The 16,601-nt window shown below is 37.8% G+C and overlaps 1 protein-coding gene across 10 annotated transcripts in view; it reads right to left on the reverse strand.

The window, feature by feature from the left end:
• Positions 1-16,601, reverse strand: part of ubr5 (ubiquitin protein ligase E3 component n-recognin 5) — a 186,750-nt gene that overhangs the window by 127,623 nt on the left and 42,526 nt on the right. For 4 of the 10 annotated variants that reach the window (XM_059972068.1, XM_059972077.1, XM_059972032.1 and 1 more), the window contains 8 exons: positions 16,190-16,370; positions 11,819-11,978; positions 11,042-11,191; positions 6,386-6,597; positions 5,297-5,413; positions 5,088-5,198; positions 2,850-3,004; positions 895-990 (listed from right to left, as the gene is read on the reverse strand). In XM_059972068.1, coding sequence (XP_059828051.1) covers positions 895-990; positions 2,850-3,004; positions 5,088-5,198; positions 5,297-5,413; positions 6,386-6,597; positions 11,042-11,191; positions 11,819-11,978; positions 16,190-16,370 — 1,182 coding nt within the window. The remainder of the gene's footprint in view (positions 1-894; positions 991-2,849; positions 3,005-5,087; positions 5,199-5,296; positions 5,414-6,385; positions 6,598-11,041; positions 11,192-11,818; positions 11,979-16,189; positions 16,371-16,601) is intronic. The other 6 variants (XM_059972097.1, XM_059972086.1, XM_059972049.1 and 3 more) reach the window with 3 other exon arrangements.

Here is a 16,601-nt window from a genome sequence, read left to right on the forward strand (position 1 = left end):
CAACTTCACAGAGTAGCAATTAGGTTTCAAACAACTTTTTTCTAAAAAAAAATAAATAACATGCTGCATTGAGTTTTTCCCCGCAGACCATGCAGTTACAAATACTTCTTCATTAGAAAGAAAAAGACAAACAGTTTTGATCAATTTTGTTGGACATTTTACAGGTGAAGACTAATTTATCCAGTGTCAACTTCTACAATGCAAAACCTTTTTTACATGAATGACAAATGAACAATTTGGCACACAAACAGCCATGAGGATGCTGGATAATCCATCTGCATATCTGTAAATTGACAAGGAACACTTGGAACAGTCCTGCTGGGAAAGCTGGAGAGTGGAATCACTAGCTGTTCTCCACTACCATCTCTAAAAAGTCTGGTTTGTTTTTCTACCTTACAATAGTAACTATATAACAATCTTTTTTTTTGGTTGCGAGGCACTTTGAAAGTCCTGATGCAGTGGAAAGTATTTCACTAATTTCCTTCAGTGAGCAAATGAACAGAGACATGATCATTAAAGGGTGGCTTGTGAGGAATGGTAAGAGTTCAAGAGCAAGAAATCTCAAACGGATATTGACGGAAATGAGCTGGAAAATTAGAATTCTGTCACAATTTGTATCACCCTTAGTGAGATTTCACCACCTTCACCACCCTTTCACTTTCAGCATTTTGAAGGGACTGCTCCCTAATCAATTCCCTGGTCTGCTTTTCCATCAACCACTCCTCAAAGCATTTTCCATTGCAACTGCTGGAGATGTAACATCTGTCCTTTTACCTTTCCCCTTCCCACCACGCAAGTATATAAACAGTCCTTCTAGGTGTAGTACCAATTCCTGTGATCTCCTCCACATTAGATAAACCAAGCACAGATTTATGTGCCCGTCTTGCAGAGTACCTGCATTCAGTCCGCAGTGTTGACCTTGAACTTCTTGTTGCCTGCCACTTCAATTCTCCATCCCAGTCCCACTCTGATCTCTCTGTATGTGGCCTCCTGCAATGTTATAATGAGGCCCAATGTAAGCTTGAGGAACAGCACCTCGTGTTCTGTCTGGGCAAGTTACAACCTTTCAGACTCAGCATTGAATTCAACAACTTCAGGCAACTGGTGTGCTCTGCATCAGAACTGACCAGAGCACCGATAGTATCGGCACAGTTTTTCCTCTCCGTTAGCATTAGCTGGGCATGTCCTACAGTTCTGCATTTCGCAAATGTGCTTTCCACTCTTTAATAGCCATCAATTTTAGCAATTTTGTTCCTTTGTTCAGATCCTTTAAATGTCCCCATTGATTGGATAATCTCATCTATGAGATAGACTTACAGGAATCCTAGCTTCACACTACTAGAAATATATTAAGTTTGTTCTGTCAATTTCTGACATTGACTCTCTGCAATTTGACTTAAAATATTATCTAATTTTCTTTCAAAAGATGCTGTCTGATCTGCTGTTTGCAGTACTTTTTTTAATATATTAACTTGGGATGTTTCTCTCAAAAGCCAAGTTTAAAATAGAGAGCAACCATCTTTTCCATACAGAATGGCAAACTTTCAGATATGGAAGTCAAAAATCAGAGCGATAAATTAAATGGTAAAACAGATTGGGAAAATTGCAGAACAGATTTATGCCAAAAGATCCTTCTAATCTTCTATTCTCTTAAAGCTCATGCTGACTGCAGACTGAAGATTAACATGTATTCATCTTAATTTAAACTTGTGCTTTAGAAATGTACCCAGCAACCACAGAAATGGAGCAAAATATTTTATTTGGATCTATAGCCTCATTCAAAGTATTTTAATGTAGACCGCAATATTGATATTCCAATGATTTGGAACAGTTCATTTCTGATCAGGGTAGTTCCATACACACATCCATACCTTTGTTGACCAGGCAAGATACTAGCACAGTATATAGACTGTAAACAAATAAACTTAATTCCCAGAATTTGGCTCAAAACACTTAAGATTCACATTTCATGATGTGAATATATCAGGATACATATTCTTACCACAATTTCAATATTTCACAGATAATTGAAATTAATGTTGAATTAGAAGTATCAACCAGTACAATCTGCATCAGTACTCCATACAACGGAGCTTACAATTTTCTCAAGACCAAAACAAACCCTTCCTATTCATGCTTCACCAGTTCCATACATTGATGAGAATGACTTTCTTAATCAGAATAAAATGAAATATGCTCAGCAGTTACTTAATATTACATAATTTTGGAACTAAGTATTTTCTGAGCAAATTTGATGTTTAATAATGGCTCTTCTGTCATTATGAAAATAATGAATTTATGGACAAAAACTCATTCCATTAAATCTAATGAGTAAAGCATTTATCAAATTGAAAAAGTGATTAACAGGTCTACAGTCATTAGTGAAAACAAGGAAACAAAGGGGAAAATTAAACCACATTTTCTAAATTTAGAATTTGCAATCATTTAGAAGCTAGGGGAAAAAAGTAGATGTACAAGGAGTTCTGGTAAAGAGCAAAAAAAACTATTCTAACCACGAGAGTTAACAGATGGTTTTACTAAAAGCTCTGGAAAAATGGACATACATAATGATACAAAATTGGATCTGCAAGACTAGTCATGTATGATGGAACAGTACTCAAATTAGCTGAAAGATAAAAAGTTGAGCTTAACTGATTATGAAAATGTACAAAAATTACTCCTGTACTGGTGTTTCAGGAAGATCATTAAATTTTTCATTTAAACTACTTTCCCCCAAATGCTTTGGACTATCACTTAAGCAGAATTCAGCGTCACAATGAAAAAGCCAGTTCACTAATGGTTAATATACTGTCAATATATAAATATTTATAAATGCATTCAACACTTACCACCAAAAGAGGCCATTTTCTAGCTGGACACATGTATACAGGGCACAACAATACAAAGATACAATCTTTTCTCCTTGCAGCTCAGGAAAAATCTGGGCACTGTGCTCCAGTTTAGAAGCTACTGAACATAATGTTTCATCAACCCAAGTGGCAACCTAAGGACAAAAGGTGAAGGATAAACTACAATCACAAATCAACAAGTATTCAATTCCCTACAAACACAAGAGATTCTACAGATACTGGAAATCCAGAAGTAACAAGATGCTGTCGGAACTCAGCAAGATAGGCAGCATCTATGAAGGGAAAAAATATGTCGCTCAGGAATCCTGATGATTGGTCGTAATGAAGCATTGCAGCCCAAAATGTTGACTGCTTATATTCCCTTCCACAGATATTGCTTTGACCCAGGTTCCTCCAGCATCTTGTGTGTTATTCAGTTCCTCAGCTCCGAGTTAAAGAACCATACAATAACACAAGTTATATATTGCTAAGTATCTGAGCACAATTCATACGAATGGTCAACCCCTCATCCTAAACTTGTGACTTCTAATTCTAGACAACCCAATCAAGGAAAACATCACTTCAGAACTCCCCTTATCAAAGCCCATATAAATTTTTAAATGACCACCCCTCATATCCTGATGAGTTCAAGAGATATACTCCCTCCTTTACAAGAATATCCTTCCTTTTGCAGATACAGTAAATCAGATCTGCAGAGAGCCTGCCAGATGTGGTTTCATAATTGACACTACACCTGTTAAACTCAACGTCACATTTCATTTTGCTTTCATAACTGCACACTGAAGCTGCATGTTAATTTTTAGTGATTTGTGTACGACAGCAGCTAGGTTCTTTTAAACACTATTTCTCAATCTCAAGGTTGTATATGTATACAGTTAATAAATTTATTTTGACTTTCACCCACTATTAAAAAATATATAGTCGGCCCTCCTTATCCACAGGGGATTGGTTCCAGGACCCCATCTCGGATACCAAAAAAAAACAGATGCTCAAGTCGGTAGATTTTAGGACCCAGCTGAGCTCCGGAGCTTATTTAACCTGTCTCAGTGCAGTGGACTTTAGGACCCAGTGGAGCTCGAGACCCGCTGCTCGCAGTGTTTGTGTTCCAGAAAACGATCACAATTGAAAATAAAGTGGAAATAATAATGCAATCAGAAAAAGGTGAAACGTCATTGGAAAAGTGTTAGGCTACAGTTGGTCAACGATCAGAACAATTTTAAAGGACAAAGTGAGAAAGGCCCTGCCCCGATGAAAGCTACAATTATTACTAAGCAACGCAGTGGTTTAATTATTGAAATACGTTTCAAGTGTTTTATATACATAGAAAGCTAAATACTAAGACAAACATTTGACTAACTGACGCTAAATATCAGATGTACCTGTTCCGACTTAGCGAACTTCTGGGTTTTTTTTTGATTCCCAATCCGCGGTAACCTATGCACATCCTCCTGTATACTTTAAATCATTTCTAGATTACTTATAATACCTAATACAATGTAAATGCTATGTAAATAGTTGTTATACTGTATTGTTTAGGGGAAAAAAAGTCTGTACATGCTTAAATAACAAGTGCTGGAGAGAGAACTTCCCAGTTTTCCTGATCCACGGTTGGTTGAATCTGCGCGTGCGGAACCCGCGGATAAGGAGGGCCAGCTATACTCCCATGTCTATTCACTTAATCCGTCTATACTCCCCCTTAAAATCTCTCTGCATGCTTCTCATGTCTCACCACCCTGTAGCAACAGAGAATAAGCGTCTATTCCATAATCTTTAAAAACTTTCATGCAGTCTAGTTAAATATGACATTAATAGTTGACACTATTCAAATATAACCTGTACAATCATCTCACTTGAAGCAGATCTGATTAGTCAGCACATCATGCTGTGAGAGGAAGTGGTGGATGAGAGTTTAATTTCAACATTTAAAATGTTTGGATATCTACATGAATGGAAGAGATATGGAGGGCTATGGTCCAGGTGTAGGTCGATGGGATTATGCAGAATGACAATTCACCATGGACTGGATGGACCAAAGCGCCTGTTACTGTTCTGTAGTGCTCTATGACTCTAATTTTTATGAAAGTAAAACCCACACTGCAGCACCTTAATCCAAAGCTTTGCTGATATACTGCAAAGAATAAATAGGCACAAGGAAAGAAATTTGGGCAAGGCAAGTAAAAGAGGTAGCTCAGTTCAAAACTTTTCAATTATACTTACCTTGCTATTCTCTGTAGTGACTGTGGCTCTAATGCTATTGGCAGCCAGAAGGACAATTTTTTCATTTGTTAAACTTAACTGTGTAGTCCGAGGATGGTGCACTGAAGGATTCTTTGGGAATGAAGATTTAACAATTCAGTTAACATGAACATTGATATTCAATTGGCTAAGTATGAAAATTAAGGCAAAAACTAATTTTAATTTCATACCTGTGTATTTCTATATGGTTCAGATTCATTCCATTTCCACTGATATAATTCACCTTTACTGCTTACAGCCACAAGTTCAGAATACAAGGCTCCAATAGCTACAAATTTAGTACCATCCTAGGGAAGAAAGTTCAGTCATTTATATCAGCTCCTCTATTTTTATTGAAAAAGTTACATAATCTGATCCAACTGACAATCATACTTTATTCTGTACTTAAAGGATTAATTCTGATCCACACAAAGACAGTGTGGATGAAGAATTTCACCAGTAAAATATTTAAGCCTTTTGTAGCCAACAATTTTAATGTGACAGGTTTAACAAAACCAATTCAGTTTCATATGCCCTTCATCAGTCTTTCTGAGACTCAAGTTGAATCAGAGTTGTAGCAAGGAGGTACTTGGCTTTTTCTACTTCTCAAACTCTTGCATAGTTCCAAAAACATTAAATCATTAAATCTCCCATTCCTAATGACCGATAGTTGTTGTTTCATTAAAATATGACATGAAGGACTTTGTTCATTCATTCATATTTAACTAATTTTCACACAACAGTGATCACAACTTTACCATTCTGGTACTTGGAGCCAAGTTAATATAAAATATTTATAAGAAAAACCATTTAGTTTTAGCCAGTGATTTCAGCTGCATAGTACAATTCAGATACAATTACAAAGTAATTTTAAGTAAGTTCTGAGTTCCACCAAAAAAAACGTTTACCGCTTCAAGTTTTCATTAATTGCATGGTTGTTAAAAGCAATGTATAGAGAGAGATTATTTAAACTAGAAATTGAATGCCCATCAATTAAGTTCCATTCATACATATTCAATTTCCCTTGACTAAACAATGGCAGTGTCTTAACTTTTGTCAAATGGCCAGCTTTGTTATAACCTAGCAAACACAAAACAGTAGAATAATGCTGTTTAATAAAAAAAAACTTAAGTTTAGTTCCATTCAGGGGTCAATGTTGTAGCAATTACTACTGTTATGGCCAGAATACTGTTTAGAAGAGCAGTAACTGTTAAATGAACCAGAATGTCATCACTAAAATCCAGTACTTCAATTTAATTAACCAATGCAAAATTACTCACCCGATCAGGCCACCACTGCAATTCCTCTCCCAAGGAGACAGGGCTTTGGATGGGAAGACTTTTCTTATCCAAGTTCGATTCACCTTCACGGCTTGTGGAGCCTCTTTCATTATCAAATGAGGAACCATCAAGCCACCTCCTTTCACGTAAACGTAAAACTGATTCACGTTCACGCAACAGATCGGAGTCTCTCTCTAAGGGAAGAAGGAGAACTGGTATGCAATAGGGTCACACCAGTGGAATAAAAATAAGCCAATCTCTAGGAAAACCCTCCACAGAACAATAGCAGTGTTACACACAAGACCTGTGGATAACAACTCTGCACCAAGCCAAATCACACATGCCAAAAGTGACAAATAAAAATAAAAAGACTGATTCCTAATGTCATATCTTGGATTATTCATATAGTTTTAAAAAATGAACCAAGGTAAACAATTCCCAGGGGATAAAAGTCTTACCTACCCCAGTCAACTCCACTCAGGTAACCACAGTGAACAGGGACACAAAATTGGAAAAGCAGCCCTAAAGACCAGTCAGGCAACACAGTAATGTAGAATCAAAACTGCCAAAAATTAAGAGGCAATGGAGTTGTCACATGCAGAGAGCAGTTCCTTTGGGACTCCTCAAAATTAACTTCTGACATTATAAAATCCCACAATATCTTGTTAAACATGGGAATGAAAACTAAATATCTACTAATTATCACCTACCACATTCCTTCAACTGATCGATCTGTATTTTTCCATGATGATCACCAGTTAAAAAATGCACTCTTGGGCAGGGGCTCCTTAAAGGTCCATCACCAAGAGTAGTTTTATAGGATAGTCGCTGATTAGCTCCAGAAGGACTTAGCTGTACCTATTTGAACCTGTTTGACTTGGTACTCACCAATCTACCTGTCAGTGTCAACAGTGGACATGATCATGTCCTTGCAGAAAACAAGTCCTGCCTTCACAATGAACACAACCATCATGACGTATGGTACTATCCCTGCAGATCTGCCCTGGTGTAAACTAAATGGAACATCGGTTACCAGATAATTGGTCATTTCTGTCTAGAATACCTGCCCGACACTAACTCTTTTAGCATAGTAGATTTAGAACAGCACTTGGAGTTTCAAATTAGGCACCTGTGAAACACAGTGGGGCTACAAGTACAGTTTATTCCATCACAATATCTACCATCTTATTTTGTACTATAATTACTATAAAACCAAGGCTTGATATAGATTTAAGAAATGTACAAGAGCATGCCAGTTGTAGCATTTGCCACACATAATCTGATGAGGTTATAATTAAGGACAAGAACAATTAGATCAAACCTATAATCTTGACTCATCTAGTCCCCTTGGTCCTGAAGAATTAAAGTAAAATAACATAGTGGTGCTAAAATCATTCCCATCCTCAATGATGGCAGTCCACCGTCCAGGTGCAAAAGAGAAGGCTGAATTATTTGCAACCACCTTTGACCAGAAGAGTCAGATCAGCATTCTGCCAATTCAATTTACTCCAAAAATTAGCTTAGCGTTCTGAAGCAGGCAAAGACAAGTGACCTTGTAAACGTTTACAGATGCAATTTGAAGACTTGCTTTCCAGAAATGGTGGTCTATAGACAAGCTTTCTCATTGCAGCCTAGAGGTGCCTTGTCCATAAATAGCTGGATGAAACTAATTTCCTAGTTGGCTCAATATGACAGAGTAACATGATGAACTTATCAAAGATGCTACAACTGGCAGGTGAATATATCTGGGTCTAGAATCCTGCTCTGAGGAACTCCTGCAGTGGTTCTGAGGTGCTCATCTGATGATATCTGCAACTACTTTGCTTTGTGCCATACACAAATTCAGCCACAGGCGAGTTTTCTATTTCATCCTCACTGATTTTATCTTAATCACAGCCTTGATGTCATACTCAGTCCAATGTTGCCTTGATATTATAGGCCCTTATCCCCTTAACTCTTCAATTCATGTCCAGACCAAGCCCATCACGAGGTCTGAAGACAAAGTAATCTTGGTGAAAACCATATTGGGCATTGGTAAGTATGTGCTGCTTGACAGTATGGTTGACAATACCTTCAATCACTTTGCTGATGACCAAGACTAGATATACACAACAGTAATTAAACAGAAAAGATCCATCTTACTTTTATGACTTTTCCAAATTCCCAGTATAGCTGCAACTTTTACTGGGCCTGTTTGGCCAAGGTCTCACTCAGTTCTGGAGTGCAAGACTTCTGTATTGCAACAGGGATGCTATACTGTACCCAGTGTATTCAGCTGTTTCTGGACATCATAGAGACAACTGAATTGGCTGGATATTGGCTTCCGTTGTCCTGGGGATCTCAGAAGCATATGAAGATGGATTAGCTATTCAGCATTTCTGGCTAAGCATGAATGCAAATGCTTCAGTCTTTTCTTTAGCACTTGCGGCATTGAGAACAGATCTTCTTGCAACCTCCTTTAATACCCTGAAAGTTATTGCTGCACCTCCCCTGATTATTTTGAGTAAAGAAAACAGTCTCCAAGTTTAGAAACTGCTCCAAACTTAGTACATTAGACAAAATGCCAAATGTACATTTTAAATTGAAATGTCATATGGGCAAAGGGTATTTATTACCTTTTGATCCTGACACTGTGCATATAATAATACAAACTCAGTAAACTTCTTGATTTATATCTTCCCATTTCTTAGTTTATGTTACTGCACTAATGGATAAATAGCTTAAGTGAAATAAGTATGCAATTATCCACTTTTAAAGTTCCAAATAATTGTAAACCAAGTCCTGGATATTCATAGGTTATAAAGGACAAGAACTGCCTGCAGTTAACAAAAAAACCACCACCACCACCAAGGCTCTTTTTGTATCCAATGCACCCCAAAATAAACAAATATGCGCAATGTTCTAAAAATATTAAAAATGTATTCATAAACATTACAATGTTAAAATACCTAAAGGAAAATTATATTAACAACCAGCTACTTTGATTGAATGCACTAACAGTCATTGATCAGTTTTGAAATTATAAGGTATAGATATGTACACAGTCAGGATTCTAACAGAGGAGTCACTTCATACAAGTGGTGTGGAAACCAATTACCTTACTTATACAGAGAAATGATTAGTTAATTGATGTGTATGTAACACAGACACATCTGTTCAAAATTAAACCTAAAATGCGGCCAAGGGCCATGAATACACATATCTGTTTACTGAAATCAAAAAATAATGGGGACTATATACACAGCAATTTGAGTATAAAACCTTAAAAGCCTTTCATTCAGTACCTTACAATAACATTGGAACATTTCATTCTTAAAACTACAATATTTTAGCATTAATTATACACACTAGTGTTCCAAATATTGTTTCTCTTTATAGAATGACCCAACTTCAGTACAAATCTATCAATTTGCAATAAATTTTAAGCAAAAACTAAGCTTACTGATCATTTTAATGAAAACTATTTTTGAACAATCAGATGTAGTTTAGTACACTTGACATTTAACTTTAAAGCAAAAAAGTTTATTTTTTTTAAATGGAGTTTGCATTCTTTGCCCTCCTGTCTACTATCCACTGTAAGACAAAACAAAAGCACTTTGTCCTTTTATAAAATGGTCAAATGCTCACTCTTCAAAAGATATTGGAAACTAATTACAGTAAACAAATATCTTGATTATCAAGATGAACCAAACTTGTGGAACTTTACATTTCAGAAACATTACAGGCAAGTAGCAAATTCAGATTTATGAAATGAATGGGGATGCTGCGGCATGGTGGTGCAGACAGAGAGGAGTGGCAACAATCTAAATAAAATTTACCAATTTCACATCCCACCTCAAAATAAGAGGTTCTTAATGTGACTATTCACACCTTTGAGGAAATTGCAATATTTAGGTGGGCAGAATATATTTTTAAATGTCAAAACTGTTTGGGATAATTGAATGAACATCATTTTCTTATTCTTCACTGTTCATCTGGAAAAAAGTTACTTTTGAAAGCCTAAAAGATAAACTCAAATATTTAAAAAATCAAAAGCACAACAAAGAAAGCACTGTACTTGGTAATGCAGTTGTGCCTTAAAAGATGCTGTTTAAAAAAACCAACAAACCAACATGGACGCATCCTGAAATTGAACCTTTCAATCATACTCCATTCAGGGAGGAGGCTGCATAGCATCCACACCAGGACCACCAGACTGAAAAACAGTTACTTTCCCCAAGCAGGAAGGCTGATCAACACCTCCATCCACTAACACATCCCTCCACCACTACTTTAACATTTCAAGTCAATCACCTTATAATACTGACACTCCTGTACCTAGTGTCACTTAATGGACATACAATCAATGTGTACAAGCTGTTTTTAGTATTTATATTTATTGGGGTTTTTTTGTGTTCCTTATCTTAATTATGATTTTTTGTGCAGCATCGGATCCAGAGTAACAATGATTTCTTTTTCTCCTTTACTCACTTGTGTACTGGAAATGCAATACTCAAATTGAGATAAGTAATGCTCTAGTTTCACTGTCCAGAGCTTGCTGACATAGGAAGATTTAAGAACTTCTTTTCTATTGTTCTTGTTCTTGCTACTGGTGATTAGGAGAAAACACCTCGAAAAAGGCACAATGCTTGTAAAATTATCTTGGCTTCAAAATACCTCTTGATGAGCCTAGTCTGGGTAGAGAAGAGCGACGGAAGGAAGGATAACCAAAATAGCTGATATCTTCAGAAAACATAGCATCAGCATCTATGATGACACTCGGATGAGCAGAATGGATATCTGCATCCAGCAATGACATGAGATCCTCTGAGAAGGGAACACAGCACTGTTAATAGTACAAAACAAGGTGCTTAAGTATGTGACATATGTTAGCTATATTATTCCAATTATGATTAATATATTTTACACCCCCCAACACAAAACAAGATCTGATTATCATGAATAGAGTACAAACATAAGCATTCTCCACAGTGCAATGCTTAATAAAATATACGTATATTATCTTTTATAGATAAAAGTAAATATTTCCTGCTTTAAAATACTGTTACTGTAGATCAGTTCTTCAATTGCGAAGTGAAAGCTGAAAGACCATTTTACATAAAGAACTACAGAAATTGGATTCAAGTAGCATGTTTGATCAGATAAAATACATATCAAAATCTTTCAGAAATGGAATTGGAAGATGGGTAGTAGCGAGGCAAATCTGATTTAAGCTGTCTGAACAGCAATCTAAAACGGATCAGAGTGAAAAGACAGGGAGGTTAACACTTAATATGATGCCTCAGGCTCTCTTATTTACACATGGCCTACAAAAATTAGGCACAGTGTGACAGGAGATTTTTGAATTACAATTTCACAAAATTGAAGGACTGTTAACTATACAAGAAAGCAAAACACATCTGAATCTGAAATCACAGTATCAAGCTCACAAACCTCCAGGCAAATATGATTCACTTGCTGTATCATCACCATCATCTCCGTCTTCATCATCGCGGCTAAGTAGGTTATTTACAGCAAGGTTAACATCCAAATTAGTCCTCTGTAGTTCCCGGATAATAACACTTCTAGATTTGCCTTGTAATACAACCTGTGCCTGTGTGTAAGAGAAAGAACTAAACTGGGGCGGAATGAAAATTTTGTTTAATTTAGAAACCCAAGACATTAATTTCTAGAATAAAGTTAAAACTCAGACATCATTTCAATTAACTATGAAACCTCTTATTATCTATTCCTGAGGTATGGTCAAGTAAGCTTGCAAATAAAACATAGGTAGAATACTACTAACACTATTGGGATGGCTGGCTTTGTTTATGAAGTATTGCATGCTATGCCCTTTGAACTCTATGCCTTATGCCTTAGGGCCTCCAGCTTCAGATTTTTCCTTGGGGCTTACTCCTGAAACCTTCCCCATAAGCAGGTATAGCCACAAGGCAGTGGAGGTTTGAGATCAGAGTACAGAGAACATTTACAAGGATGTTGCTGGGACTTAAAGGACCTGACCTGGGTTATAAAGAAAGGCTGAGTAAGTTAGGACTTTATTCCATGGCAAAAAGGAGAATGAAGGGAGATTTGGTAGACATATGCACAATTATGAGAGGTATAGATAGGGTTAATGCAGGCAGACATTTCCCAGAGAGCTTGGGTGAATACAGAACAAAGGTCATAGATTAAGAGTGAAAAGTGAGATACTTAAGGGGAACCCGAGGGGGAACTTCTTCAGGTGGTACTGGAGGAAGCGATAGATGTGGGTTCTATTTCAAAATTTATTTATTTAGAGATATACCACCCAGCAACCCACCTATTTAACCGAAGCTTAATCACAGGACAATTTACAATGACTACCCTACTAACCAGTTCATCTTTGGACTGTGAGAGGAAACATACACATTCACGGGAAGGACGTTCAAACTTCTTGCATAGGGTGCTAGAATTAAACTCCGACGCCCCAAGCTGTAATAGCATTGTACTAACCACTATGCTACCAAACATACAAGAAGTCTGGATAAGCACCTGGATGGGACGGGTGTGGGTAACAGGACTAGGCAGATAAACAGTGATAGAACATCGATGATAGGGAAGCTACTGAGCGATAGGAATTTGTGCACATTGAAACAACTTGGCTTGGTTAGGAACAGTCAGCAAGGCTTTGTGGGGTCAGGCCATGCCTCACAAACTTGAGTTTTTTTTGAGGTGGCAACAAAGGAGCTTGATGAGGGCAGGACATGAATGTTATCTATATGGACTTTTGCAAGGGAGGTTGATTCAGAAGATAAAGATGCATATAGGATTCAGGGTAAATTGCACGCTTGAATTCAGAACAGGTTTTCCCATAGAAGACAGTAGGATTGGAAGGCTATTATTCTGGCTGGAGGTCCATGACCTATGCTGTTTTGCAAGAATCAGTGCTGGGAGCTCTGTTTGCAATACAAAGTAATGATCTGGATGAAAATGTAGATGAGTAGATAACATCTAGATTGGCGAAGTCATGGACAATGTAAAGACTAACAAATACAGCAGGTCAGATAGGTTACAGGTACGGGCAGAGAACTGGCAGATGTTTCTTAATCCAGGCAAGTGTGAGGTGATGCACTTTGTGGGGGGGGGGGGGGGAGACAAGGATAAATGAAAGGAGAAAATATGTAGTTAATGACAATTCCCTTAACAGCATAGTACAAGATGTCAGGTCCTGGCCCACAGCTCACTGGGAGTGGCTACGCAAATCAATAACGTGGTAAAGACAGTATATGGCATGCTTAGCCTCATTGGAGGCATGTTGAGTCATACTGCAGCCACATTAAAATTCAGGCACACCATAGTTGGAATGTTGTGTGCAGTTCCAGTTGCCCTATTAGAGGTAGGATGTATGGACTCTGGCTTAAGATGGCACTGCTGTAGGTGAGGGACAACTTACTGGTTAACAAATACAACTAAATACTTCACTAGTAACATTATTCTGTGAAAAAATTACGGTAAATGATGAAGAGGTGAGCGAAACCAAAGCTGAGCTGAGGATTGAAATGTGCTGGTGCAAGGCGAAGTCAGGGCGAGGTTGAGGTATATTCAAAGCAAAGTCCAGACAATCAGAGCAGAGCAAAAACAGATTTGTGGCCCATCCAGCTAAACCAAGAGCGAGGTTTGATTGATCTAAGTGCTTGGTCAATTTGGAAAGGTTGAGCACAGGCCAAAATGTGGTGGCGGATCCAAGCCTAGAGTATTGATGTGACAGGGCCCGGGTCCTAATGAGAAGAATCATGTTTGGATGATTTAAATGGAGGACCAGATGGATTGAAAAGGCAGACTGTCAGGACCAGAGGTGAGGGTTGAGTCAGTTCTGCTCACTGCTCCATGACTTTCACTCCACTCCTCGCTGCACTGAGACTGCAGCGTGGCTTACTCTGGGCACCATGACATTTACTCCGCTATGTGCCGAACTGAGGCTGAGGTCTGCTCCAGGCTCCGTGTCTTAGGTCTCACTTTCATTCTAAATGCTATTTGCTTACTTTTATTGTTTGAACGATTTGTTTTTTCCTTTCTCTGAACATTGGTTTTTGGCTGTTTTTTTAAAATGGGATTCTTTTGGGTTTCTTGTTTTATGGCTGCCTGTAAGGAGACAAATATCGAGGTTCTATAATGTACACATACTTTGAAACTGAAGCGGGTTTACTAAGAAGCTGCCTGGATTTGAAGGAATGAGCTATAATATTGGATAAACTTAGGTTGGATAAACTCTCTAGAGTGCTCAAGGCTAAATTGAAACCTGAGACAATTTTAATATTACATGAGGCATAAATAGTGCAAACACGGCCTTTTCCACAGTGGAGAAATGTGAAACACCAAAGGACATGCTTTTAAGGTGGGGGGGGGGGAGCAATTAGTTTAAAGAGAATGTGAGGGGCAAGTTGGGAGGGATTCATATTATGCATAGGACATTTAGCATAAATTAGCATCCAGATCTACACAATGTTGTGGGTCAAATGGCTGTCCAGTGTTCTACTGTTTTATATTTATTCTATAACTGGGCTAATTTTTTTTTACAAGGGGATTGCAACCTTTAAGTAATATCAAATCTAAAATTGTTCTGTACAGTTATCAATTCCAAAAATAAAAGGTAACTAAAATTGTACATGCAACTTCAAGGCTAAATGAAAAATTATTTGACATGGTATTACCTCTGAACTAATGTTTGTTAACCATTTCATTCAATGAATAAGCTTCATTACAAGTAATAAACAACACTTTAACTCTTTGAAGTACATTTAAAATCAAAGTATGTATACAGTACACAACTTGTGTTTCACCTACTTGAAGGCAGCCCAAAACAAAGTCATTTAAAGAAAACATCAAACTCCCAATGTGCAAAATAAAAAACAAATTGCACAAATAGCAAAAAGCAAGCAAATAACACAGAATATTAAACAACAAATCACAGAATCCTGTAAAGTCTCAGGGTGTTCAGCTTCGCACTGTGTTATTTGTTGAATGAAGGCCACAGAGCCAGTCTACGCCAAAGCACTCCGATTAAATCATGCAAAACAGCAAAACAAGTAATCAGAAACCCATGTAACATGAACCACAGAGTCCTGTTCACAGCTACGAGCGCTGCCGATCAAACCTTGCAGCATGGGACCCAGGACGCCTGCATATTCCATAGGTAGCAGTGAGTGAGAGGTAAATGGACAGGAAGACCCGTCAAACACGTTCAGACTGCACCAAACATGTGCTCTTATCCTCATTGATTTCAATCTTGCTCAACACTTAGTTGGCGAGATCAGCAAGCTGTAATGGAGGTGATCATGAGTTTGCACTCTGCACACTTTGCTCTCAACCTTAAACTCCCCCAAAAACAGTGAAAGTGCCAGATCGTTCAGTCGGCCCAAAAACACATTATCAAACTGCAAGTTACAGCTTCCAATTACATGCAGTTTAGTAGCAGAAGTGCATTTAAAAGAAGAAGCTGCTCCGTGAACTGCCTGCAGGATGTCCCGTTGGTCGCACTGGCTGCTGGTACCATCTTGCAGTCTACACTTGCATTTTGCTTATGTCAATTCTATTTGGCATTTAATGCTTAGCTAATACTTAAAAGTTCCAACTCTTCATTATCATGACCCAACCTTGTTCATTGAATTTCAGGCTTTGTTCTACAAAATCTTTAAACTGAGCTGTCTCTAGGGAAGATATTGGAAACACTTCCACAGACCTTATTGTTCCAATGAAGTGATAACCCATTTTTATTCCTCCTTTACAATTGTATCATATAAGTAGTTTGCTGCTCTTCTGTAATGGAAATAGTTTCTTTTACCCTACCTGAGAGATCAGTTCCTCTGGGATGACTGATGCTGGTATGACTGGCTGTGGCTGACTTCCCAGTAGTCCAGATCCTCGATCGCGACCAGTACGTATCACTCTAGTCTGCCTCCGCGAGTCCCTTGTCCCTGTGGATGATCTTCCTGAGGCCCCACCACTCACTCCAGAACTCCAACGACTCCTGAATGCGCAATTCATGAAGTGTGTATTAGTTAAAACTAGTCTAAAAGCCATTGGAAAGGGATGAAAACAAAGGCTCAAAGAAACCTGTATGCATCATGAGAGATTATAACATACAAACCACCTTCATTAAATAAAAACTCCAGGAGCATTTTTTATATTTAAATGTTTTATTCTGAAATAAAAATAATAGCAAAAAGCAGAGGTTAAAATAATGCATTCCAGAACAGCC

Source organism: Hypanus sabinus, chromosome 1, assembly GCF_030144855.1.
Source record: "Hypanus sabinus isolate sHypSab1 chromosome 1, sHypSab1.hap1, whole genome shotgun sequence".
Classification (NCBI taxonomy): Eukaryota; Metazoa; Chordata; class Chondrichthyes; order Myliobatiformes; family Dasyatidae; genus Hypanus; species Hypanus sabinus.